This window comes from Dipodomys merriami, unplaced genomic scaffold (genome assembly GCF_024711535.1).
Source record: "Dipodomys merriami isolate MVZ:Mamm:240054 unplaced genomic scaffold, mDipMer1.0.p SCAF_114, whole genome shotgun sequence".
Taxonomy (NCBI): domain Eukaryota; kingdom Metazoa; phylum Chordata; class Mammalia; order Rodentia; family Heteromyidae; genus Dipodomys; species Dipodomys merriami.
In genome coordinates, this window is record NW_027202427.1 from 269,750 (window position 1) to 295,827 (window position 26,078).

A 26,078-nucleotide genomic window follows, 5' to 3' on the forward strand; every position below is an offset into this window, starting at 1 on the left:
GTCTGAAAATGTCCACTTGTAACACAGCTTTGGTGCTATTCACATAATGATGTCTGGGCCAGAAGGTAGCCTCAAAGATCCCATCTTGGATTGGGAAGGTACCTCAGTGGCAGAGTGCTTGCCTTGCATGCATGAGGCCCTGGGTTCGATTCCTCAGCACCACAAACAGAAAAAGCTGAAGGTTGCCCTGTGGCTCAAGTGGTAGAGCACTCGCCTTGAGCAGAAGAGCTGAGGGACAGTGCCCAGACCCAGAGTTCAGGCCCCACAGCTGACAAAACAAAACAGAATGAAAGATCCCATCTTGAGATAAAAAGGCTGAGGTTCCATGGGACATAGTAGTGGCTTACTCTAGTATTCCAGCTTGTGAACAAGAGGGTAAAGTGGCCCGTGCTCAAAAACGAGTTACTTCCCACATTTTATTTCTTTGGTGTGAGTCCTGGGGCTTGAAATCAGGGCCTGGGCATTAGCCCTTAAGACTAGTGTCCTTCCACTTGAGCCACAGCACCACTTCTCCCTTTTTCTGAGTAGTCTGTTGAAGAGTCTCACAGATTTTCCTACCCAGGCTGGCTTCAAACGGTGATCCTCAAGGGCTGGGAAGGTGGCTCAGTGGTAGAGCGCTTGCCTTGCATGCCTGAGGCCCTGGGTTCGATTCCTCAGCACCACATAAGAAAAAAGCCGGAAGTAGTTCAGGCCCCACGACCGGGCAAAACAAAACAAACGGTGATCCTCAGATCTCAGCCTCCTAAGTATCTAGGACAGACAGGAGCCATCAGTACCTGGCTGTGAGCTTCTTTTGCTCAAGGCTAGCACTCTACCACAAGCCAAGTGCCACTTCCGGCTTTTTCTGTGTATGTGGTACTGAGGAATCAAACCTGGGGCTTCATGTATGCTAGGCAAGCACTCTACCACTAAGCCACATTCCCAGCCCCTGCCATAGTTTCTTAATCTATAAACTTGAAATTAATGTGAACTATGACAGTCCTTATCCCTGTATGTATGCTGTTCAACTTCCCAATGTGATGTGTTAGTGGTGATAGACACCAGTAAAAGTGAAGTGAGGTTAAGTAAATAGGTACATTGAAGAGTTTTGTATTTGCTGTCAGAAGTTCGCAGGCCAGGAGCAGAAGGGGTTTCTGGAATGGCTGGCTTGTGAGCTGAGTTTTCTAGCATTTCTCTCAGCCAGCTGGATCTTGTGAAGAGAACAAGGAAATGTTGAAGTGAGGAAGACCTGGGTGGGGTGGCTTGAACAGCTATTGACCCCTTTGTGACACTACCTCTGTGACCTCCTGCTGGGCTGAACTAGTTGCGCCCTCTGGTGCAAGTGGCTATTATAGCTTTGCAAGGAATGTTGAAGGTGCTCTTGGCAAAGCTGGGGGACCCAAAGAAAATGACATCTAGTCACTCAGCTTTCTCAGGACAGCATCGTTTGGGTGAGCAACTTCAAACCCTAGCTTATCCCAGATTTAGCGTCCAGCATCCTAAATCCCTAAAACCAGAGTTGCAGGCTGACTACAGATTGGGTGCTCGCCAGTCTCAGTACTCTCCTGGGACATTCTCTTGGGAAGCCCAGTTCCCACCGTGTGCTGGGTAGGAAAGGTAATCTCAGATCAGCTGGACATATCATTCACCTTTTCTGTGTTTATGTCCCTGTCCTGGGACTTGAATAGGCACTGCTAGAGTTTGCCTCTCAGACTGCTGGTGTTAGGTTTTTGGGTGACACAGGCAGACCTCCAAGTGATGGAATAGTGTTTGTGGAGCCCTGGCATTTGGAGCAGGCTGTTCTGAGATTTAAGGCTAAGTATTTAACTGCCTTAGATTTTTTTTTTTTTTTTGAGTGTACTGGTCCTGGATATTGAACTCAGAGCCTGTCCTAACACTACCATTTGAGCCATAGCTCCACTTGTGGCTTTTTTTTTTTTTTTTATACTTGATTGGACATGAGTCATGGACTTTGCTGCCCGGGCTGGCTTTAGACAGAGATCCTCAGATCTCAGCCTTGTGCCTGAGGAGCCACCAGGGCCTGGCTTCTCTGACTTTTAAGGTTAGTGCATGGTCTTGGCCTAGGGGCCAGAGAGAATCATTCCGATATATTACATTTCTTCTGCAGTTGGCTTGATTTATTTTTCCAGGTTTGGGGAGAGGGAGGTCTAAGTGCGTGGCCTGAACGATCCTATCCCCATGCACCTGGGTCCCCACCTGATGCTTTGTCAGGCTTCGCCACATCAGCTGCTTCGTGTCTCCTGAGTGGACCACAGCTCACACCAGTCCCCCCAGAATGCCAGTCCTCCTGCAGTGGCTCCTGACTCTTTTGCTTAAATATTACAGGCCGAGAGGCTGTCTGATGGCTCATTTGCTTTCCTGCCCTTAGACTATTAGCTATTTTTATTTGGTAAGTCCCATCGGGTCAGCCCCTGCCCTTGCCGGGGGGGCCCCCAGTGACCCAAGCCCCAGGGCCCTGCACACGGGAGCTGCTGACACTAGTGCCCTGAGTGCCCAGCAGGTCAAGCGAGGCCCAGAGTCCCGCCCGCTGGACGTCCTCAAGCCCCGACCCCAGGGCCCTGGCGGCCCCAGAGCCTCCAGTGGGGGGAGTGGTTTCCCAGGCGACAGCAAACAGAGGGCGGGGCGGGGGCGCTGTGGGAGCGGAGGCCGCTGTGGGAGGCCGGGCGGAGCGAGGCCGGCTGCGGGGCGCATGCGGGGCTCTGGCGCCACGCTGCTGCTGAGCGCCGGGGATTTGGGGTCCGGGCTGCGGAGCCCGCCCGCCTGCTACGACCCCGAGGGCGGCCCGGGGCGGGATTGGCCATCGCCGCCGCCGTTGCCCTGGGTGCCCGGCCCCGAGTCCCCGTCGCCCGAGAGGCTGCCATGGCCGGCCCCGGCCCCGGCCCCCGCCGAGCCCGAGGGGTTGCTGGCCCGCAGCTCCGCCGCTGTGTGCTGCCTGCCCGACATGCTCGCCCAGCCCCAGGGCGCCCGGGAGCCCCCGCCCTTGGCCCCCTACATCCAGGAGCCGGATGATCTCCGCTCGCTGCCGGGCGGTGAGGCCGCGGGGGGGGGGGGGGACGGGGGAGGGGCGGGGGGGGCAGGGCGCGGGGGGGGGGCACGGGGTGCCGCCGCCGAGCCCCGGACGCCCGGGCTGAGCCGCCAGCCTCCCGCTCCTGTGCCCGCGTCTCCTTGCAGGTTCCTTTCTCTGGCAAGGCTTCTCGAAGGCTTCTCACCACATGGGCCGGCTCAGAAATGCCAAGATCCACGTGGAGAGGGCTGTCAAGGTCGGAGGGGGCCCCAGGGTGTGTGTGTGCGTGCATGCACGTGTATGTGTGTACACAAGTGTTGTACGTGTGTATGCATATGTGTGTGTGTTGGTTCCTGTAGTTCACAGACTTATTTTCTAACATCCTTAAACCACAAACCCCCTGCACCTGTGTGTGTGCATGCATGTATGTATGCATACAAGTTTGTGTACATGTGTATGCATGTGTGTGTGTTGGTTGCTGTTTCACAGACTTACAACATCCTTAAACCACAAAACCTCTGCACCCCATACCCTTCTCAAGCACCTCCCCACTTTGACTCTTCCTCTGCTTTGGGTCCCTACCTTGCTGTCCCATTCCCTTGGGAAACAGAGATGGGTGGCTTCAACATGTCCAGCGACCCTTTGCTTGTTTGGGTGCCTCGTGTCATTCTGCACTGCCACACACTGGCTTCCTCCTGGCTTTCCTCCTCCCTCCCCAACTGGGCTGTTTTTCAGCTGCCTCTGAAGGTTCTTGGAATATTGGTGGTCCAGAGCCCCCCCTCTCTCTTGTGGGCTTCTGAGTCCAGTCAGTGTGCTGCCCCTGGGTCAGCGCACCCACTTCCACAATGCGACAGCCTGCTCTTCACACTCGTGCCGCTGAAACCATACTCTAATTTGCCTTCCTACCTCTGGTACTCAAGTCAGAAATCTTGTCTAATCCCATCAGTAAAACCATCATCTCTGTCTCCAAAACCAAATCTTAACCCTGGTGCCTTCTCTCCATCTCCGCCCTGTACACCAGCATGTTGTAACCACCTTCATTCTAGCTATTGTGATGGTTTTCCTGTGCAAACCACAACAGCTTTCTGTGTGTGTGTGTGTGTGTGTGTGTGTGTGTGTGTGTGTGTGTGTGTGTGCGTGCCAGTGTGTGTGTGCCAGCGCTTGGCCTTAAAACTCAGGGTCTGGGCACTGGCACTGAGCCTTTTCACTCAAAGCTGGTGCTCTAAGCTGGGCACCAGTGGCTCACGCCTGTAATCCTAGCTACTCAAGAGGCTGAGATCTGAGGATCACGGTTCAAAGCCAGCCTGGCCAGAAAAGTCCATGCTTTTATCTCCAATAAACCACTAGAAAACTGGAAGTGGTACTGTGGCTCAAGCAGTAGAGTGCTCGCCTTGAGCTGAAGAGCTAAGGGATAGCGCCCAAGCCCAGAGTTCGTCTCAGGACAGAAAAAAAAAAAAAAGGGCTCCACTCTGGCTTTTTGGTGTTAATTGGAGATGAGTCTCAAAAGACTTTCCTACCCAGGTTGGCTTTGAACTGTGATCCTCAGATCACGGCCTTCTGAGAAGCTAGGGTTACAGCTGTGAGCCATTGGTTTCTGGTCTCACAATAGCGTTCAAGTGTTCTGCCACCACTTGTTCCCTACTGCCTATTCTCTATTTAGCAGCAAGCTAGACTTACAATCCTCCAACTGTTGATTGCCTCCCCTAGGCTTTGCTGCTTTGTGCAACTCCTTACATAAAACCCAAGTCCAAGTGTCAGGACTGCAGTACCCTGCATAAGCGCATTGTCCCCATTCTGCTCAGTCTGGCCACCTTTCTCCTCCTGATCTCCATCCAACCTCTGGACCTTTGCACATGATAATTCCTTCTGCCTGTACTGCCTGCTTCACCAGCCTGCCTTGTGATTGGCATTTAGACAGTGCTAACTGAACATGTCTCCATCTCTTGTTTTACAGCAGAAGAAGATATTCATGATCCAAGGCCGCTACCCAGTGATCCGGTGTCTCTTGCGTCAGCGGGGCTGGGTGGAAAAGAAGATGGTCCACCACACTGCCACTGCACTGCATCTACCCCAGAAGGATCTGGATAGCTCAACCATGGGTGACAGTGATACCACAGAGGATGGTGAGCAGGTCCCTTCCTGACTGGAAGCTGCCCCTTCCTAAGTCCTTTTCAGGGTTGTGGCCCTGTAGGCGAGTGGGGTTGGACTCTCATCCACTCTGGTCTCTGCATCCACAGAAGAAGAAGAAGAGAGTGAGGAGCTGCAGTCTTCAGACCTGTTCAACTTGGATGGTTTTCTGGAATTTAATGACGTAGATGAGACACACGCTTTGATGGTGAGGGCCCTGGGTGTCAGCTGAGGCCGGGGGGATCACGGGAGGCGGTCTACTCAGAGCGAGAGCACTCATGTCCGGCTGGGCAGCCTCGTGTCCTCGAGGTCTGTTTCCCTGTCTGCATAAACATCATAAGGCCGCAGTGACACAAGACTGGCCCCTTTTATATGTATGGTGGTGGTTCCCTTCCTTCTTCTTTCTTTTCCTGGAGAAGGCTTAAGCTTCAGTGTGAAGCTGTGGACACGCATGGCAGGCCAGCACAACTTGGGTGCAGAGCTTGGCACCACCCAGATCAGGTTGAATTTCATGTGTAACTTTTATTTTTATTTTATTTTTTTGGGGGGTCCAGTCGTGGGGCCTGAACTCTGGGCCTGGGCGCTGTCCCTCAACTCTTCAGCTCAAGGCTAGTGCTCTACCACTTGAGCCACAGTGCCACTTCCAGCTTTTTTTTCTTTTTGCTTATGTGGTGCTGAGGAATCGAACCCAGGGCCTCAGGCATGCAAGGCAAGCGCTCTACCACTGAGCCACCTTCCCAGCCCCTCATGTGTAACTTTTAAAATTTAACCTCAAAAATGAATTTTTAAATTCTTAGTTCTTTAATGTAGTTAATTTCTACGTTAAATATATTACATTTAATTTTTAATTTCTTTTGGAGACTGGTTCTCACTACGTAGCCCAAGCTATCTTTGAACTCCCAAACTTCCTACTTCAGCCTCCTGAGTGCTAGGAGTATGCCATTATACCTGATTTGAAACTTCTGGGAGTCATGGCTCAGGTGGTAGAGTGCTTGTCTAGTAAGCTGATTTCAATCCTCAGTATGCAAAGAAAGAATTAAAATAATTAAAAGCCGGGCACTGGTAGCTCACACCTGTAATCCTACTTCTAGAAGCTGAGATCTGAGGATCACAGTTCAAAGCCAGCCCAGGCAGGAAAGTCCATGTGACTCTTTTTTTTTTTTTTTTTGTCCGGTCATGGGGCCTGAACTCTGGGCCTGGGCGCTGTCCCTCAGCTCTTCAGCTCAAGGCTAGCACTCTACCACTTGAGCCACAGCGCCACTTCCAGCTTTTTTCTTTTAGCTTATGTGGTGCTGAGGAATCGAACCCAGGGCCTCAGGCATGCAAGGCAAGCGCTCTTCCACTGAGCCACCTTCCCAGCCCTCCATGTGACTCTTATCTCCAGTTAACCACCAGAAAACTGGAAGTGGAACCATGGCTCAAGTGGTAGAGCGCTCGCCTTGAGCTGAAGAGCTCAGGGACAGCGCCCAGGCCCAGAGTTCAAGCCCCACGATTGACAAGGAAAAAAAAAAGAGATGTAAAGCTGGGCACCATGGCTACTCCTGTCATCCTAGAGTCTCAGGAAGCAGAGACTCTGTGGATCATGGTTCAAAGCCAGCCCAGGCAGGAAAGTCTCTGAGACTCATTCCAATTAACCACCAGAAACCCGAACTGACACTGTGGCTCAGAAAATGGCAGAGTGCTAGCCTTGATCAGCACTCACTCAGGGACAGCGCCCAGGCCCGTAGTTCAAGCCCCATGACCAATAACAGCAAAAAAATATATAGAACAGGTCCCAAATCCTGGTGCTAGTGGTGTTAACTAGGATGGAGAGACAGGGGTCACAAGAGCCTCTGTGCCACGTGCAATGCCCTCAGCTTGGACCAGGCAGGTCATAATGGCCATGGCCAAAGCAAGGTGCGAAGCTGTGTTCTTCTTTTGTGCATCTCAGTGTCTGCTCAAGGCTGAAGGCTGGCCTGCGCTCTGCTCACCCAGCTGTGCTCGGGGAAGACACAGCCTTTCTTCCTCTGTGCAAAGATGGTGTGTGGCTAGAGAAGCCCTTGGAAGCGTCTCCTTCCTGCCCAGCAGGGTGAAGAGACACCGCCCACACTGCCCTCCCTGACTTTATCCTCTCTCCTCACCAGTCCCGCATGGTTAGGAATCAAGTCCCCTACCTCATTTGGACCACGAGGCGGGACGTGTTGGACTGTCGCTTCCTCTCCAAGGATCAGATGATCAATCACTATGCCCGGGCTGGCTCCTTTACCACAAAGGTGAGTCCCCAGGGAGTGGACACACACACACACACACACACACACACACACACACACACACACACACACACACACACACACACACACACACACACACACACACACACACACACACACACACACACACACACACACACACACACACACACACACACACACACACACACACACACACACACACACACACACACACACACACAGCCCTTGGGCTGGCAGCCCCGCTCCTTGCTCTCCTTCCAGTAAGAGAGTTCCTAGGAGAACAGGAGGTATAGGATTCAGTGAGACTCAGACTCAGACAATATCTATCTAGTATGTGTAGATGAAAGAAAGAAAGAGAAAGAAAGAAAGCAAGGAAGGAAGGAAGGGAGGAAGGAAGGAAGGAAAAAAAGACAGAAAGAAGAAAGGACAAAGAAGGAAGGAAAGGAAGGAAGGAAGAAAGAGAAAGAAGGAAGGAAGGAAAGAGAACAAAGAAACCCACATCAAATGACTGTGAGCGAGGAGATAGAGAATGGGTTCAACTCACTTGCTTATCTCCTGGGCAGAGCAGAGCTAGCTGACTCCCAGAAGTTTCAAATCGGGTATAATGGCATACTCCTAGCATTCAGGAGGCTGAAGTAGGAAGTTTGGGAGTTCAAAGATAGCTTGGGCTATGTAGTGAGAACCAGTCTCCAAAAGAATTTAAAAATTAAATGTAATGTATTTAACGTAGAAGTTAACTACATTAAAGAACTAAGAACTTAAAAATTCATTTTTGAGGTTAAATTTTAAAAGTTACACATGAAATTCAACGTGATCTGGGTGGTGTCAAGCCCTGCACCCAAGTTGTCCTGGCCTGCCATGCGTGTCCACAGCTTCATTCTGACTTACTTTTTTTATTACTTAAATTTTATTCTAAAGGTGATGTACAGAGAGGTTACAGTTATATGAGTCAGGTAATGAGTACATTTCTTTTACTACCATTACTGGGACTTGAACTTAGAGCCTGTATGTTTTCCCTTAGCTTTTTCTGCTCAAGACTGGCATCCTACCACAGGTCCCTTTCTGGCTTTTTGGTGATATTGGAGATATCTGTCTCAGATTTGTCTTTCTGAGCTGGCTTTTAACTGTGATCCTCAGATCTCAGCCTCCTAAATAGCTAGTATTATAGACGTGAGCTGCTGGTGCCCCACACTTTATCTGTATTTCTTAGCAAATGGTGTCTCCTTTCTGCGCTTCATTTTCCTCATCTTTGAAGGACTCTCTTCTAAAGTTGTGGCAGGGCTGCATAATTGAGCCTGTCATTATATTACTGGTGTGGGCATGGAGGGCTTCCTGGAGGAAGCAGGTCATTTTTTTTTTTTGCCAGTCCTGGGACTTGAACTCTGGGCCTAGGCACTATCCCTGAGCTTCTTTTTTTAATTTTTTTTAATTTTTTTTATTTTTTTGCCAGTCATGGGGCCTGAACTCTGGGTCTGGGCGCTGTCCCTCAGCTCTTCAGCTCAAGACTAGCGCTCTACCACTTGAGCCACAGTGCCACTTCCGGCTTTTTCTGTTTATGTGGTGCTGAGGAATAGAACCCAGGGCCTCATGCTTGCAAGGCAAGCACTCTACCACTGAGCCACCTTCCCAGCCCTCCCTGAGCTTCTTTTGCTCAAGACCAGCACTCTACCACTTGAGCCACAGCACCACTTCTGGATTTTTCTTTGTGATACTAAGGAATTGAACCCAGGGCTTCATGCATGCTAGGCAAGCACTCTGCTAGTATGCCACAGCCCCAACCAAGGAAGCAGATCTTTACAGATATGAAAGACTAGGTACTGAAATAAGGACCATTCTCTGTAGAGAGGTGCCCGGACAAGCATGGGGACAGATGGGGGACACAGCCAATCAGGGCCTTGCTGACTTCTGGACTTGTGCTCTGTGTGGGAGATTTCCTTTGAGTTTTCTGGGCCTACCCCTCCCAGCCCTCTTAGCAGCTAACTCCATAGGTCGGCTTGTGTCTCAACCTTCGGAATTTGCTGTGGTTTGATGAGGCTGATGCTGACTCCTTCTTCCCACGCTGCTACCGCTTGGGGGCTGAAGATGAGAAAAAAGCCTTCATAGGTAAGGACACCCTAACCCCAGGCCAGGACCTCTCACATGGAAGGACTGGGGCTAAAGCTAAGGCCTCCCCCCACGCCTTCAGCTTCCCTGCAGATTTCCTTCCTTTCCCCAGCCCTGGCCTCCCTCAATGAGCCTCCTTGATTGACCTCCAGTAAAGATTAGGAAGTTTAGTATATATTGTAGAGCAGGCTCTAAAAGTCTGAGGTTCAGTCAGTGTGGAATCCAGAATAAGTCCCAGGCCATGGGTAAGTCCCATTGGCTGGCTGGGGTCCTAGGAAAGGCTGCAGGCTATGGGTTCCCAAAGTAGAGTAAGCTTTAACTTCAGAATGTGCTCTAAACTCACGTCAGAAGTGGAATCCAGATCGGATACTAGGTTTAAAATTATATTCCAAGTCTGAATAGGTTTGGGGCCAAGATCTGGTTCCTAGACTAAGGTTCAAAAGTGGATGAGGATGAGAAGAAATGAGAAAATGGGTCCAGGCCAGATTCTGAAGACAGACAGACCATGTGTCACATCCGGCCACATGGTGGGTCTGACTCTACAGTGAGACTGAAGCCGGGTTCTAGAGTCAGGGTAGAGTCAGGTCCCAGATCCAAAGTGGGGCAAGTCATGATCAGGTTCCAGAACCAGGACAGGCCTCTAGCCTAGGGGCTGAGCAGGATATCCCCTGCTTCGGGAGCAGAGGACTTTTGGCTGACAGCTGCCCGCAACGTTCTCAAGCTGGTGGTGAAGTCTGAATGGAACTCATACTCTGGCCAGGAAGAGGAGGCAAAGGCCCCAGGTGAGTGCTGTGGTCCCTCTACTCCCCACCTGTATGCTCCCATCATCCACCCCACTGTTCTCCACACCTGTGGACAATCCACATCTACATGACCAGTCAGTACCCTTTTCCATCAACCTGTCCCATCTGTTGAATCATCTGCTCATTCACCTACTTACTCAACAGTCCATCTGTCCATCCATCTGTCCTTTCTTCCATCCACAATTACCTCCATATTCACTTTTTTCAGTCTGTTCATTCCTACCACCCTACTTGTCCTTCCACAGATACATCTGTCCATCTACCTATGTTTCTGTCCTGACTTCCACCTGTTGGTCCCCCAGACCACACATCCATTCTGTCCCAGCCACTGGCACACCTGTCTTCCCATCCATTTCTTAGTGCCTCAGCCCTGGTGGGGCCTGGCATGTGAATGAGTCGTACCCTAGGCCTGGCCTGGACCCTAGGGCAGACAAGGCTCATCTCTGTGGTCTGTGAGGAGTGAAAGCTGACAGCTTTCAGGTGTCCTGGGGACCCCTTCCACCTGAGCACAAGGAACATGGGGAATGGTGGGGACTTGCCCTTTCTCTCTCTGGACTTAGCTCCTAAGCAACTGTAAGAGTTGTAACCTAAGAGTTCTTCAACCAGAGTTCTGAGAAGGAAGGGGCAGCTCTGGGGGAAGGAGGAAAATCCTCAGGCAGACTGTCTCTGTTTCTGCCTGCTTCCGTCTCCTGGCCTAAGGGTGTTGGTTTCAAGGAAGACTGTTGTGTGCCAGGCTCAGGAGCCCTGCAATTTGCAGGCTCTGCATTTAGGCTTCTCAGATGGCCGTTCTGGTGTGTGGGGAGGTAGGGGATTTTAGGGCCTTGCTTGTATAAAGTTTGGGACTACTGCAGACACTGGAGAATGTCAGGCCGTCGATGGACACTAGTCCTTGAGGGCTCGGTGTCTGCTCTGAGGTGTCTGCTGGGCCTCTGATCTAGCAGCACAAATGTAGGTTAATGCTGTGTGGCTTAAGGATTATCAGTATCTCGTCAGGGTTCTGGATGGGTCTGGATTTCTGGTGTATGCTGGGATGTTAGAAGCCATGTCAGATTTGGTTTCATGTCTGTCCAGGCTCACCGAGGCCATGGTTACAGGTGCATTTTAGGACCTCAGGACCTCAGACATGTGAGCAGTCCTGGGCTGGGAGCCACGGGCCTGCTGGGCCTGTGGGCCAAAGATACCTTGGGGACTTTGGGTGGAGCCTCCAGTGAGGGCCAAGGGTGCCGTTCTAGGGTTGCAGGCCTCAGGTGAGTGGCTCAGGTCACCGTCCTGGCCTCAGTGTGGAATAATGAGAGGCCCTCCCTCCCTATCTCTGCAGGAGACAAGGAGCCTAAGAAATCGGAAAAAAAGCCGGTGCTACCAGTGACCTCCGAGTTTGTGGATGAAGCTCTGTGTGCATGTGAGGAACATCTTAGCATCCTGGCACACAAGGACATTGACAAGGAACTGGAGGCTCCACTCTGTCTCAGCCCTGAGGGCTGGTCTATCTTCCTCCATCGCTATTACCAAATAGTCCAGTGAGTACCGGAGCCGGGCAGTAGCTGTGGGAAGAGGACCAAGTGTGGCCTCTCAAGCTAGCACACACCTCATTTCTTCTCTTTAAAAAAATTTTTTTTTCTGGCAGTCCTGGGGCTTGAAATCAGGGCCTGGGCAATGTCTCTTAGCTTTTTCACTCAAGGCTGGCATCCTACTTCTTGAGCCACAGCTCCACTTCTGGCTATTTTCTGTAGCTCATGGAAGATAAGAGTCTCCTGTATTTTTCTTTCTAGGCTGGTTTTGACCCATGATTCTTAGATCTTAGCCTCCTGAGTAGTTGATGATAGCTATGAGCCACTGGTACCCAGCTAATGAGTCTTTTTTATGAAGGCAACTTCTAGAAGGCTGAGAGAATCTACCAGAAGAGACCTATGAAATGTTTCATCATAAGACACACACAGTGTTGGATGGCTCAATACCAGCAGTTAGCAATTCACTGACTACTACTGTGTTTCTCTACACTTTTTTTTTTTTTTTTTGGTGCTGGTCCTAAGGTGTGAATGTAAGGCCTGAGTACTGTCCCTGAGCTTATTTGCTCGAGGTTAGAACGCTACCACTTGAGCCACAGCTCTACTTTGACTTTTTGAGTAGTTATTGGAGATGTCTCATGGACTTTCCTGCCTGTGCTGACTTTGAACTATAATCCTTAGATCTCAGTCTCTGGAGTAACTAGACTTACAGGCATGAGCCACCAGTGCCCAGCTTCTACTTTTTAAAAACAAGCCTATGCTTAGTCAACCAGGTCTTCATAAAGGTTCATTTTCCACAAAAACTTTTTTCCTAAGTATAAAATACCACACCATTTTTTCGACTATTCCTGTCTCTTACAGCACCCCACATAACACTCTCTGAGCCCATCAGGTGAGCTGAGCAGATACTCAGTGCCATGAATCATGGGGAGGCTTGTTTAGTGTGCATGTGTGGGTATTTCCAGGAGGCCCTGCTGAGCCCCCTCCATCTGGCTATCCCTGATCCTGGGGTTCCCTCTCATAAAAAGCGAGGAGGTCGGGGGGTTCCATGGTAGAGAAACTGGAGAGGTTGAAACATGACGGAGATGGAGCTTTCCCAGCTATTCAGCAGTGTTTGACCCCTCTGTGGTTGTGACTCGGTTTAGTTGACATTTTCCATCCTGTAGTGAACAGGGTCCCCCTTTGTCCCTGAACCCCTGTCTAGATAGCAGTTGCTGAGGCAGATGGCTGCTGGAGTACACGCCTAGCCACTCATTTATTCAGTTAGCCAACTGTGGGAGCACAGCAAGTATACACAGATCTGCAACTACAGAAACCTTCCCTGGGGGTGGGGTGCGGCTCCGTGCATGTACTAGCCTGGGGGCCCTCAGTGCAACGCCCAGTACCCATAGCAGAGCGCTGAGAGCGGGGAACAGGCAGAGACCCAGTAGGTATATGCTGAGGCTGAGAGATGGGAAGAGAAAGCCAGAAGAGGGCGGGCCCGCATGTGCTCGAATTAGACTCAGAGGAGACCCACCAGTCAACCAGTTAAGTCCAGAATAGGAAGGAAGGAAGGGGGAGCCCCCAGAGGTCCCTGTAGGAGAAGCAGTAGTACATTTGGCTCCCACCTCAGTCAGTCACTTAACTCTTCACATTCAGTTTCCGAATGCACATGCTTCCCCAGTAGAGCTGTTGGGAGGATTTGTGATACTAAGCAGAAAACCCTTGGCATAGCTCCTGGCAGAGTGATGTCCCCTAGGAACTGCAGGCTTGTGCCAAAGTCAGAGTCTTTGTTATTGTTCTGTTTTGTGATGGTACTAGGACTTGAATTCAGGGCCTTGGGCCCTGTCCCATAGCTTTTTCTCTCAAGACTGGCACTCTACCACTTGAGCCACAGCTTCATTTCTGGCTTTTTGGTGGTTAATTGGAGATAAGAATCTCATGGACTTGGCCATGGTCCTCAGATCTTAGCTTCTGAATATCTAGGATTACAGGCGTGAGCTACAGGCATCCCGCCAAAGGCAGAAGAAGGTAGAAGATTGGAGGTATGGGGAGTGTATATGAAGTAAAAGGAATTTTCCCAACCTTCCTCACTCCCATAGTCTGGACAAATGAGGTGGTGTGGGGTGGTATAAGGTGGAACAGGAATGGGTCTTGAGGGGAAGGTATGATTAACACTGGTTGGACCTTGACCAGGGGAGCCTGCGTCTCCCCTTGTCCCCGCCTCCCACCTGCGCCCAGGCTCTTCTGTCTAAATCACCATCTCCTCCCAGCCAGGGGGCACAACTCAAACACCTGGACACTCAGGTCCAGCGCTGTGAGGAGGTCCTACAGCAGCTAAAGGCTCTGGTACCCCAGATCGACATGGAGGGGGACCGCAACATCTGGATTGTGAAGCCAGGAGCCAAGTCCCGTGGACGAGGTAGGACTCGGCCCCTGCTTCCCACACCAGCACCCATGACGTTCACCCCCACTAGAGTGCAGAAAGGTCCATGGTGCTACCATGCTGGGTACGCATTCTTTCTTTTTTCTTTCTTTCTTTTTCTTTTTTTTCTTTCTTTCCTTTTTTTTTTTTTTTTTTGTCAGTCGTGGGGCTTGGACTCTGGGCCTGGGCACTGTCCCTTAGCTCTTCAGCTCAAGGCTAGTGCTCTACCACTTGAGCCACACTGCCACTTCTGGCTTTTTCTGCTTATATGGTACTAAGGAATTGAACCTAGGGCTTTATGCACTTTATGCATGCAGGGCAAGCTCAATCACTGAGCCACTTTCCTAACCCCCCCCCTTTTTTTTTTTACTAGTTGTGAGACTTGAACTCTAGGCCTGGGAGCTGTCCCTCAGCTCTTCAAGCACTCTACCACTTGAGCCACAGCACCTCTTCCTCTTTCTTTCTTTCCTTCTTTCCCTCCCTTCCTCCCTTCCTCCCTTTCTTCCTTCCTTCCCTTCCTTCTTTCCTTGCTTCCTTCCTTCCTTTCTTTCTTTCCTTCCTTCCTTCCTTCCTTCCTTTCCTTCTTTCTTTCTTTCCTTCCTTTCCTTTCCTTCTTTCCTTCCTTTCTTTCCTCCCTCCCTCCCTCCCTCTCTCTCTCTTTCCTTCTTTCTTTCTTTTTTCTTTCTTTCTTTCTTTTTATTTCTTTCTGTCTTTCTGTCTTTCTGTCTGTCTTTCTTTCTGTCTTTCTTTCTTCTTTTTTTTTTTTGGGTCCGGTCGTGGGGCCTGAACTCTGGGCCTGAGCACTATCCCTCAGCTCTTCAGCTCAAGGCTAGCGCTCTACCACTTGAGCCACAGCGCCACTTCTGGCTTTTTTCTTTTTGCTTATGTGGTGCTGAGGAATCGAACCCAGGGCTTCATGCATGCAAGGCAAGCACTCTACCACTGAGCCACCTTCCCAGCCCCATCTTTCTGTCTTTCTTTCTGTCTGCCTTTCTGTCTGCCTTTCTGTCTTTCTTTCTTTCTGTCTGTGTACTGAGGTTTTGAACTTGTGGCACTTGTTTGGCAGGTGCTCTTTCCACTGAGTCATACCTCCAGTCCCTTGTTCTATGTAACATTTTGTCCATAAACTTCTTCTCAATCAAACAAAAATATTTACTTAGAAAAAATGTAAGTCCTTAGCAAGGGGAAGAGGGTTGTAGAAAAAATGTAAGTCCTTAGCAAGGGGAAGAGGGTTGTGGTTATGAGTGAGCCCTTTCAGTTCCACGAGAGTGAGAGCTGATGGGCAGCCATGGTCCCCGGCCCTTCTCCCAGCCCCGCCTGACCTGGCTTCTGCCTTCTGTGTCCTGCAGGCATTGTGTGCATGGACCACCTGGAGGAGATCCTGAAGCTGGTGGACAGCAACTCCCTGATGATAAAGGATGGCAAGTGGGTGGTACAGAAGTACATCGAGCGGCCCCTGCTCATCTTTGGCACCAAGTTTGACCTGCGACAGTGGTTCCTGGTCACTGACTGGAACCCACTGACTGTGTGGTTCTATCGCGACAGTTACATCCGCTTCTCCACACAGCCCTTCTCCCTCAAGAACCTGGACAAGTGAGCATCGGGGCCAGCAGGGGAGGCAGTCCCATAGGCTGGAAATTACTGCTGCCAAGCTGCGTTGCACACACAGACTCGCAGGCAGGCAGGCAGGCAGGCCTCCATCCACCACCCATCCTTGGTCCTGTGGCTTATCAAGAGTATCCCAGGCTGACCGCTGTTCCAGGCCCTTGGAATTTAGGGGTGACCAAAACATGATCTCATTTCTCCAATGCTTATTTACCAAGCATTGGTGGCTCACACCTGTAACCCAAGCTACTCAGGAGGCTGAGATCTAAGAATCACAGTTTGAAACCATCCCAGGCAGAAAAGTCCATGAGACTCCATTAACCACCAAAAAACTGGAAGTGAATCTGTGACTCAAGTGGGAGAGTGCCAGCCTCGAGCAGAAAAGCTCAGGAACAGCCCACGGCCTGAGTCCCAGCCCTAGGACCGGCACAAACAAACAGAAAAAACCTCTCATATTCTAAGCAGGGGGAAACACAAGCAAAGAACATAACACATCAAATAATCTAATAGGTTAAATGATGATTTGTGGGGCTGGGAAGGTGGCTCAGTGGTAGAGTGCTTGCCTCACATGCATGAGGCCCTGGGTTTGATTCCTCAGCACCACATAAGCAGAAAAGGCTAGAAGTGGTGCTGCAGTTTAAATGGTAGAGCACTAGCCTTGAGCTGAAGAGCTAAGGGACAGCTACCAGGCCCCGAGTTCAGGCCCCATAACAGATAAACACACCATACACACAAACACACAAAAGTGATTTGCATTATGAGAACCAATAGAGAGCTGAGTAAAGCACATGAGAAATTTAAGAAGAGAAAGGCAAGGCAAGATCTGTGGTTAACTCCAGGGACTAAGCTTTCCTTGTTGAGCCCTGGGTCTGTAGCTTCCAGACTGTGTGTGCGCCTTGGGAGAGGTGAAAACCTGCTCAGGTCAGTGTCCACAGGTGGAGAGTGGAGGCTGTCATATGACACTCAGCACTGTAGCTATCAATAATTGTGATTTGAGTATGCCTTAGTCATTTTTCATATAACCCAGTGAAAACCAGGCACTGGTTGCTTGTGCCTATAGTCCTAGCCCCTCAGAAGGTTGCCATTAGAGGATTGTGGTTCAAAGCCAGCCCAGGCAGGAAAGGCTATGAGACATTTTTTTTTCTTTTTGGTTTGTTGTGGGTCTTAAACTTAGGGACTAGGTGCTATCCCTGAGTTCTTTCACTCAAGGCAAGCGCTCTACCACTTGAGCCACAGCTCCACTTTTAGTTTTTCTGGTAGCTAATTGGAGATAAGAGTCTCACAGACTTTCCTCTCTGGATTGGCTTCACACCACAATCCTAAGATCTCAACTGCCTGAGTAGTTAGGATTACAAGCATTACTGGCACCCAGCTTGTTTGTGAGTCTCTTATCTCCAGTTAATTAAGTGGCTAAGTGGTAGAGTCCTAGCCTTAAACACAAAAAAAGCTCACAGTGCCCACGCCCTGAGTTCAAGCCCCAAGACTGGCAAAAATAAACAAAACCCAGTGAGGGTCTGGGAACGTGGCTTAGTGGTCGAGTGCTTGCCTAGCATGCATGAAGCCCTGGGTTCAATTTCTCAGTACCACATAATCAGAAAAAGCCGGTAATGGCGCTGTTGCTCGAGTGGTAGAATGCTAGCCTTAAGCAAAAGAAGCTCAGGGACAGTGCCCAGGCCTTGAGTTCAAGCCCCAGGCCAGGAAAAGAAACAAAAACAATAAACAGTGAGGCAAGTTCTGCTGCTGCCTTCAGTTTGCAGATGTCAAGGGCATGCATGTTAAAAGACTTGCCGAAGAATTTCCAGCTTGTCACGAATAGGGGTGGGACTGGAACAGGCATCTTGCTCACCTCACCTTCTAAGGAGGGGAAGGCTCGCTGGACTAGGCCCCAAGGTGGTCCTGAGATATGACTGACTCTGGCTCTTGAAAAGTGTGGGACTGGGGCTGGGAAGGTGGCTCATTGGTAGAGTGCTTACCTTGTATGCATGAGGCCCTGGGTTCAATTCCTCAGCACCACATAAGCAGAAAAAGCTGGAAGTGGCACTGTGGCTCAAGAGGTAGAGCGTTAGCCTTGAGCTGAAGAGCTGAGGGACAGCGCCCAGGCCCAGAGTTCAGGCCCCATGACCAGCCAAAAAAAAAAAAAGAAAAGTGTGGAATGCAGGCCTCTTCCCAGGGGCCTCATCTCAGTTGTGTGAACCAGGTAGGCCCAGCGTGGGTGCAAGACACCAGACCTGAGCCTTGGCTTTCTCCTCTACCCTAGCTCTGTGCATTTGTGTAACAACTCCATCCAGAAACACCTGGAGACCTCATGCCATCGGCATCCGATGCTGCCTGCCGACAACATGTGGTCCAGCCAGAGGTTTCAGGACCACCTACAGGAGGTGGGAGCCCCCAAAGCCTGGTCTAACATCATTGTACCTGGAATGAAGGCTGCTGTGATCCATGCACTTCAGACCTCTCAGGACACAGTGCAATGCCGGAAGGCGAGCTTCGAGCTCTACGGGGCAGACTTTGTGTTCGGTGAGGATTTCCAGCCCTGGCTGATCGAGATCAACGCTAGCCCCACCATGGCACCTTCCACAGCCATCACTGCCCGACTCTGTGCTGGTGTGCAAGCTGACACTCTGCGCGTGGTCATCGACCGGCGGCTGGACCGCAACTGTGACACAGGCGCATTTGAGCTCATCTATAAGCAGGTAAGGTGGTGGGCCCCCCAAGTAGGAGCCCGGAGGTCCATTGTGGGGAGCCCCATAAGAAAGCATAGGGCGGGCTGGGAAGGTGGCTCAGTGGTAGAGTGCTTGCCTTGCATGCTTGAGGCCCTGGGTTCGATTCCTCAGCACCACATAAGCAGAACAAAAAAAGCCCAAAGTGGCACTGTGGCTCAAGTGATAGAGTGCTAGTCTTGAGCTGAAGAGCTGAGGGACAGCGCCCAGGCCCAGAGTTCAGGCCCCATGACTGGACTCAAACCCCCCTCCCCCACCCCACCCCCAAAAAAAGCACAGGGCTTGGTCATCAGACTCAGTTCAAAACTTAGTCTTGCCATATCCCCTGATCAGGCCTGTTCTTTAAAGCAAGAGTTAACACCTTAGTTCTTAGTTCTTAGAGTTGATCTAAGTGAAGACTTTAGCGCACAGAGAAAGTGGCACAAGTTTTAGCTATTGTCATTAATCAGGTGGTTAGGATGGTCTGGAGAAATACCAGACACTACCAAGTAGTGGCTGCAATTGCTAGCAGTAGTGGTAGCAGTAGGAGGAGGAGGAGGGAGGGACAGTAGGAGGAGGAGGAGCAGTAGTAGTAGTAGTAGTAACAGTAGCAATGGTAGTATTTGTTCTATAAAGGGATTTGAGTCTGCTAATATAGCATAGAGTCAGAGTTTTAAAAATCAGAGACTTGAAGCCTGGATGCTGGTGGCTCACATCTGTAATCTTCGCTACACTAGAGGCTGTTATTTGAAGCCAGCCCATGAGACTCTTAACTCTAATTAACTACAAAAAAACAAGTTGGAAATGGAGTACTGTAGCTCAAGTGGTAGAGCACTTGCCTTAAGCACAAGAGCTCAGACCCGGAGTTCAAGCCTGAGGATCAGCACTCAAAAAAAAAAAAATTAGAGGGGCTGGGAAGGTGGCTCAGTGGTAGAGCGCTTGCCTTGCATGCATGAGGCCCTGGGTTCGATTCCTCAGCACCACATAAGCAAAAAGAAAAAAGACGGGAGTGGCGCTGTGGCTCAAGTGGTAGAGTGCTAGCCTTGAGCTGAAGAGCTGAGGGACAGTGCCCAGGCCCAGAGTTCAGGCTCCATGACCGGACCCAAAAAAAAAAAAAAATTAGAAACTTGATTTTAAGGGTTTTCTGAGCTCTGGGAAGTAATTTTTTGTGGCAATTTAATTATCTTCTGATTAAGATTCTGATCTGCCATGGTTTGGATTCAGGGAGGGAAGATGCTAATGGTATAAATTAAATGGCCTCATTTATCATTCCTGATTGTGTCTTAAATGAGTATGTCAGCATTTTGATTTCACAAAATGTGTTGGCCTATGCTGGTGGCTCATACATGTAATCCTAGCTACTCAGGAGGCTGAATCATGGTTCAAAGCCAGCCTAGGCAGCAAAGTCAGTGAGACTCTATTCTCCAATGAACTATCTGAAAGCCAGAAGTGAAGTTATGGTTCAAAGTGAAAGAGCGCTACCCTTGAGGAAAAAAGTTCAGAGATAGCACCCAGGCCCTGAGTTCAAGCCCCTCAGCACCAGTCCCCCCCCCCACCCCCGAGAAAGTGTTTTGTTCCCTCATATTCCCAGATGTCTTTCATTAGCGATTGGTTTGGGGGTGTTTAGGCCAATGTGTAATGAAGCGCCACACCTTCATTGGTGGTTTTGTCTCTGGTCTCTTCATCTAGGACAGCCCCATTGCTTTCTCCCCATTCTGATCTTTTGAAGGAACCTACTGTGCTTTGTAGAACTGCCCCACATTTTGGATTTATCTGATTGTTTCCTGTGGTGTTATTTAACTTGCTTTTCTGCTATCTGAATGCCCTGTAAAATAGAAGTTAGGTCAACCAGCTTGATGAGGTTCAGGTTAAGCACTCTTTTGGCAAAAACACCTCAGAGGTGGTTTTTTTGTTGTTGTTTGTTTTGTTTTTTGGGGTCCGGTCATGGGGCCTGAACTCTGGGCCTGGGCGCTGTCCCTCTGCTCTTCAGCTCAAGGCTAGTGCTCTACCACTTGAGCCACAGCACCCCTTGCAGCTTTTTCTGTTTGTGTGGTGCTGAGGAATCAAACCCAGGACCTCATGCATGTGAGGCAAGCACTCTACCACTGAGCCACCATCCCAGCCCAAGTGCTAGCTTTGAGCAAAAAGAAACTCAGGAACAGTGCCCAGGCCCTGAGTTCAAGACCCAGAACTAAGGGCTGGGAAGGTGGCTCAGTGGTAGAGCACTTGCCTTGCATGCATGAGGCCCTGGGTTCGATTCCTCAGCACCACATAAGCAAAAAGAAAAAAGCCAGAAGTGGCGCTGTGGCTCAAGTGGTAGAGCGCTAGCCTTGAGCTGAAGAGCTGAGGGACAGCGCCCAGGCGCAGAGTTCAGGCCCCACGATTGGACCAAAAAACAAAAAACAAAAAAAGACCCAGAACTGGCAAAAAGTTAAAAAAAAAAAAAAAGAGGGGTTCATTTTTTTGGTTCACGTTGTAGAGGTGCAAAGTGAAAGCGCTACATCGACTGGCCTTGTGGCCAGAGTCCTGAGTGGCACAAGGACCTGGAGGCACTGGGGCTAGGGTAGGAGGTACGGAATTGCGCGTGCCTTCTAGAATGCACAAGGTTCTGGGTTCCATCCTGTCCCTCGTGTGTGTGTGTGTGTGTGTGTGTGTGTGTGTGTGTGTGTGTGTGTGTGTGTGTGTGTGTGTGTGTGTGTGTGTGTGTGTGTGTGTGTGTGTGTGTGTGTGTGTGTGTGTGTGTGTGTGTGTGTGTGTGTGTACTGGTCCTGGGCTTTGAACTGTGATCCTCAGATCTCAGTTTCCTGAGTGGCTAGGACTACAGGCATGAGCCACCAGCGCCCGGCTTTGTCTTTTCTTTCTTTTGCCAGTCCTGGGGTTTGAACTCAGGGCCTGGGCGCTGTCCCTGAGCTTCTTTTGCTCAAGGCTAGCACTCTATCACTTGAGTCACAGAGCCACTTCCGGCTTTTTTTCTGTGTATACGGTGCTGTGGAATGGAAGCCAGGGCTCCATGCGTGCTAGGCTAGCACTCTGCCAGAAGGCACTTCCCAGCCCAGTTGGCTTGCTGCCTTGTTTTTGAGGTATGGGGAGTTCAGCCCAGGGCCTGACCTAGTCTAGGCAGTCATTCTTTCATTGAGCTGCCTTGCACCCAAGGAGATGATGGCGTGGTGCTTGTTCCCTGCTCCTCTGGGCCATCAATCCCTACGCCCTGTGAGACTCTAGTAGTTTCCTTAGAGGATGAAGGCGGGCTTCCTTCCTCAGCCTAGAAATGGCTCTTTGGCCTGTCGCATCCAATAGCAAGGTAACATCCTCTTCACTGGGAACTGACTCATCCACCCGTGCCGAGCCCTGCCAGAGCCAGGGTGGATGGGCACTGTCTGAGTGGGCCTTGTCTCTTCCCTGCAGCCTGCCGTGGAGGTGCCCCAGTATGTGGGCATCCAGTTAGTGGTGGAGGGCTCCACCATCAAGAAGCCGTTAGCGATGTATCATCGGCGGTCGGGGACCCGGCCGGCACTCCCTCATCTGCTGACCCAGCAAAGCCTTGGGGAAGGCAAGGATTCAGGGACCCTTACCCACAGGTCAGCTTCTAGGAAAATTGCTGGGGCCAGGAGCCTGGGGCACATTGAGAAGCCAAGTTCCACTGCTACCACTTCAGTCCCTGGAAAGGGGAAGAAAGGCAAGGCAAAAAGTGCCACAGTCCGGGTCTGCCCTGGCCTCCGCAAGCGGAAACCCTCCCGGCACCAGGGCAGGGCACGATTTCACCCGTAACCCTTGCCAGCGGGCACAGGCAAGCCCACCCGCTGAGCATCTGAACAAACGCAGCCCCTGGGTTAGATCATTCCCCTCAGATACCCTCCCACAACCCGATTTGCCCTCCTGCGAAAGACCCCCCCGTAGCAAGTAAAAGCCATTGCTCACAAAGTACTTTTAGGTTTATTGCCAAATGCATTTTGTCCCCTCCAAAGCTGTCCCCCAGGCAGAGGGACTGCTGGCAGTTGTTCTGCAGGATGGCAGGGTCCAGCCCCGGGGTGGAGTCCAGACCTTTGCTGCCGCCCCGCTCTGCCTCTGCCTCCCTGGACAGCGGTCTCTGGAGGACATGACCCCTACAGCCCCTAACTGCACTCCGCAGCTCCGGTAGCCCTCACCACCGCCCAGTAAGGAGGCTGCTTTTGTCCCCATTTTCCAGCCAAGATAGCGGGAAGTGTGAGGAAGTTGTCCCAGGTTGCACAGCTCAGAAGGGACCGTCCAGAGACGCAGACCCAGGTCTGTTGGATTCCAAACCCTCTGTTCCTCCCTCCAGAGGAGGCTGGAAGGCCGCACTGGCTCCCCCGCTGCTCTGTCTTGCCCCACCCTCTGCTTCACCCTCTGCTTGTGGGGCTGCTGGTCAGCCTTTGGCCCTCCGCCAGGCCCTCACAGATTCCTTTGCTCCCACAGCCCCCTCCCACCTCCCCAGCCTCCACACCAAGGCCCAGCTGCCTTCCCCCTGTGTGCTCCGACCCCAGGGCCGGGTCCTCAGGCTGCAGCACAGCAAGCTGGTGGGCTCTAAGGTCCTTTCGACTACAGGCAAGGCCTTCATGACTCTACCCACAGCCAAGGTTCTGATGTCCTTCCCACCTGCCCCTGACCTCAAGGTGACACCCAGCATCCTGAAGCCAAGAAAGGTGGGCCTTGAACTGACTCACACCCCAGGGAGGGGGTGGGTAGCGCTGAGCACTGGGACAAGAGAGCAGGGGGGCCTCCCCCAGGCAGCCACGGACTCTGCCAGACGCCCCCTCTGAAGACAGATTCCTGATCATCTCTCCCTCTCCTCCTTCTTTCACACCGAGGCTGGTGGTCCTCAGCGCCTTCAAGCCCCCCATTGCGGAAGTGCCCCATGGCCTCTGTCCTTTGAAGTTGGACTTCTTCCTAGCAACCACAGGAAGGTCAAGTCCAAAGGCAAGTTCAAGGCCAGACTCTGCGACAGCTCCAAGGCTGAGGCATACCCCATGGAGAGGCTGAGCCTCCCTGTATTTGCACCCCTTGCTTTTGCATTTCGTAGCCTGAGAAACTCCTGTTCCGAACCCCCCTGCCCCTGTCCTGGGTCTAGCCCCAAATAAAAAGCAGTGAATAATGTATTCCAGGCTTGGCTCCACTGCTGGTGGAGGATGAAGAGCGAGCCGGGGAGGCCCCTCCACTCCAAGGGGCAGAGGACTCTCCCATGCAGCAAGGCACAAAGCCGCTACCCACAGGCAGACACGGCTTCCTGGACAGGACACCGGGGGACAGGGGGAGGGGAGGACCTTCACTATATAGATGGGGAATGCAAGTCTGGAAAAGGTGACGTGGGTTGCCCAAAATCTTGGGGCAGCAAGCGGAAGGCAAGGCACATGCGGTCACAGCCGCCGTACACCAGGATCCCCAGCCCCGCGCCGGGCAGGGCTGGCAGGGTGACACCTGGTGGACACAGGAATGACACAGAAAGGGGAAAGAGATGTCAGTGTCCAAAGCCCAGCCCTTCTCCAGAGAGGACAGGCCGGGCCCTTCTTCCAGAAGGGATCAAAAGCCACCTAAGAGTAGAATCGCCAATGAGCCACGGCCCTGAGAAGTCTGACCTTCCCTCGTGTGGTGTGTGGGATGGTGCTCCTCTAAAAACGACCTGCAACCTGTGAAGGATGTCTTTACATGGAAGATGTTGTGCAGGTGTTATTAAATTGACATCTCAAAATGAGACGGTTCTGGATTATCTGTGTGGGTCTTAAGTCTAGTGACACCAGTGTTAGTCACTGAAGATGAGAGGAGATCCAGACCTTGGAGGGCTGGGAATCAAATGAGTAGAGATTAACTGTATAGAAAGCATACACATTTATTTAAAGTGAGTCTGATGCGGCCGGGGACCTACATGAAGGAAGGCTGAAGATGCAGTCTCTTCCAATACTGGACTACTGGACAGAGAAGTTAATGAAGCGGCTAAATTCTGAGGGGAGGCTAAGCAGACAAATCCATCCAGTGATTTACTGTGCAGTGCTGAAGATGATGGGATACTGCCAGCCCTCCAGTTGGTTTCAGTAAGGTCTGTACCGTCACTTTTGACTTCCTTTTTGGTGGTTCTGTGGTTTGAACTCAGGCCTCACTCTTGCTCAGCAGGCCTGGTCACTTGAGCCATGCCCCTAGCCTCGACTTGGGCTTCTCATCCTCCACAGGAGTGGGACTTTGCACTTCCGCACCCTTCCCAGGGAGTCTTGTCTTTTAAAAACAGCAGCACAGCCAGGTGTGGTGGTGCATTCTGATTTTTTTTTTTTTTTGCTCAAGGCTAGCACTCTACCATTTGAGCCACAGTGCCATTTCCTGCTTTTTCTGTGTATGTGGTACTGAGGAATGGAACCCAGGGCTTCATGCATGCTAGGTAAGGACTCTACCACTGAGCCACAGTCCCAGTCCCACAGCACGCTCTTGTTATCCCAGGGCTTGGGAGGCTGAGGCAACTTCCTCGGTTTGGCAATATAAGCTATAGAGCAAGGTCTCATATATATATATATATATATATATATATATATATATATATATATATATATATATATATATATATATATATATAATGTATGTGTAAAATGTAAATTATATCACATTTATTTTTTTTTGTCAGTCATGGGGCCTGAACTCTGGGCCTGGGTGCTGTCCCTCAGCTCTTCAGCTCAAGGCTAGCGCTCTACCATTTGAGCCACAGCGCCACTTCCGGCTTTTTCTACTTATGTGGTGCTAAGGAATCAAACCCAGGGCCTTATGCATGCAAGGCAAGCGCTCTACCACTGAGCCACCTTCCCAGCCCTATATAACATTTTTTAAAGGAGGGTAACATGATGGGGAAAAACAGCACAAAGGTCAAAGTGATTCTTTTCTTTGTGCTAGTGTTGAGGCTTCAACTTAGTGGCTCAGCCCCTTAGGATGAGACATTGTCAAGGCAGAGGGACTGGAAGAGTGGCTCCATGGTGAACCACTTGGCATGCAGGAAGGCCTGCATTCCATCCCCAGCAGCCAATGGACAGCTGCACAGAGAACCCGGAGCCCTCCTAGGGGACCCTACTGTCACCTTGGTTTTGGACTTCAGGCCTCCCAAATGTGAAAACTGTTGTTTTTTTTTGTTGGTGGTGGGACTTGGGCACTGTCACTCAACTCTTCAGCTCAAGGTGAGCACTCTACCACTTGAGCAACAACCCCACTTCCAGTTTTCTGGAGGTTAATTGGAGATAAGAATCTCTGGGAGGGCTGGGACAGTGGCTCAGGGGTAGAGCACTCGCCTCACATGCCTGAGGCCCTGGGTTCGATTCCTCAGCACCACATAAGCAGAAAAAACTGGGAGTGGCGCTGTGGCTCAAGTAATAGAGCGCTAGCCTTGAGCTGAAGAGCTGAGGGACAGCGCCCAGGCCCAGAGTTCAGGCCCCATAACCAGACCCTCCCCCCCCAAAAAAAAAATCTCTGGGACTTTCCTGCCTAGGAGGGTTTGAACCACGATCCTCAGATCTCAGCCTCCTGGGTAGTGAGGATTACAGGCATGAGCCACCCGCACCTAGCTGTTTCTGTTGTTCTAAGCCACTCAGGTTGTGCTAGGTCTTTCCCGCAG

General features: G+C 51.1%; 1 protein-coding gene across 6 annotated transcripts; it reads left to right on the forward strand.

Annotated features, from left to right (window-relative positions):
- Window positions 1-1,337: 1,337 nt before the first annotated feature.
- Window positions 1,338-24,188, forward strand: LOC138822683 (tubulin monoglycylase TTLL3-like). Of its 6 annotated transcripts, none has more exons than XM_070015502.1 (16): window positions 1,338-1,430; window positions 3,172-3,260; window positions 4,959-5,127; window positions 5,242-5,339; window positions 7,255-7,383; window positions 9,351-9,465; window positions 10,149-10,247; window positions 11,587-11,785; window positions 14,026-14,174; window positions 15,527-15,770; window positions 18,040-18,475; window positions 21,887-22,059; window positions 22,611-22,744; window positions 22,916-23,142; window positions 23,308-23,416; window positions 23,602-24,188. In XM_070015502.1, exons 1-16 carry the CDS (start codon window positions 1,346-1,348, stop codon window positions 23,799-23,801), a joined length of 2,655 nt encoding a protein of 884 aa, XP_069871603.1. In that variant the 5' UTR covers window positions 1,338-1,345; the 3' UTR covers window positions 23,802-24,188. The 6 variants fall into 6 exon arrangements, with proteins under 6 accessions (XP_069871603.1, XP_069871604.1, XP_069871600.1 ...); XM_070015503.1 differs by lacking the exon at window positions 1,338-1,430 and adding an exon at window positions 2,373-2,389; XM_070015499.1 differs by lacking the exon at window positions 1,338-1,430 and adding an exon at window positions 2,652-3,029.
- Window positions 24,189-26,078: the final 1,890 nt, after the last annotated feature.

Excerpts from the sequence above, each read along its gene's own strand:
- LOC138822683 (XM_070015499.1), top strand. The coding sequence starts at position 2,690 with ATGCGGGGCTCTGGCGCCACGCTGCTGCTGAGCGCCGGGGATTTGGGG. Across the intron at positions 11,786-14,025 it reads CGCTATTACCAAATAGTCCA|CCAGGGGGCACAACTCAAAC; the intron begins GTGAGTACCGGA and ends ATCTCCTCCCAG. Across the intron at positions 23,417-23,601 it reads CAGGAAGGTCAAGTCCAAAG|GCTTGGCTCCACTGCTGGTG; the intron begins GCAAGTTCAAGG and ends AATGTATTCCAG.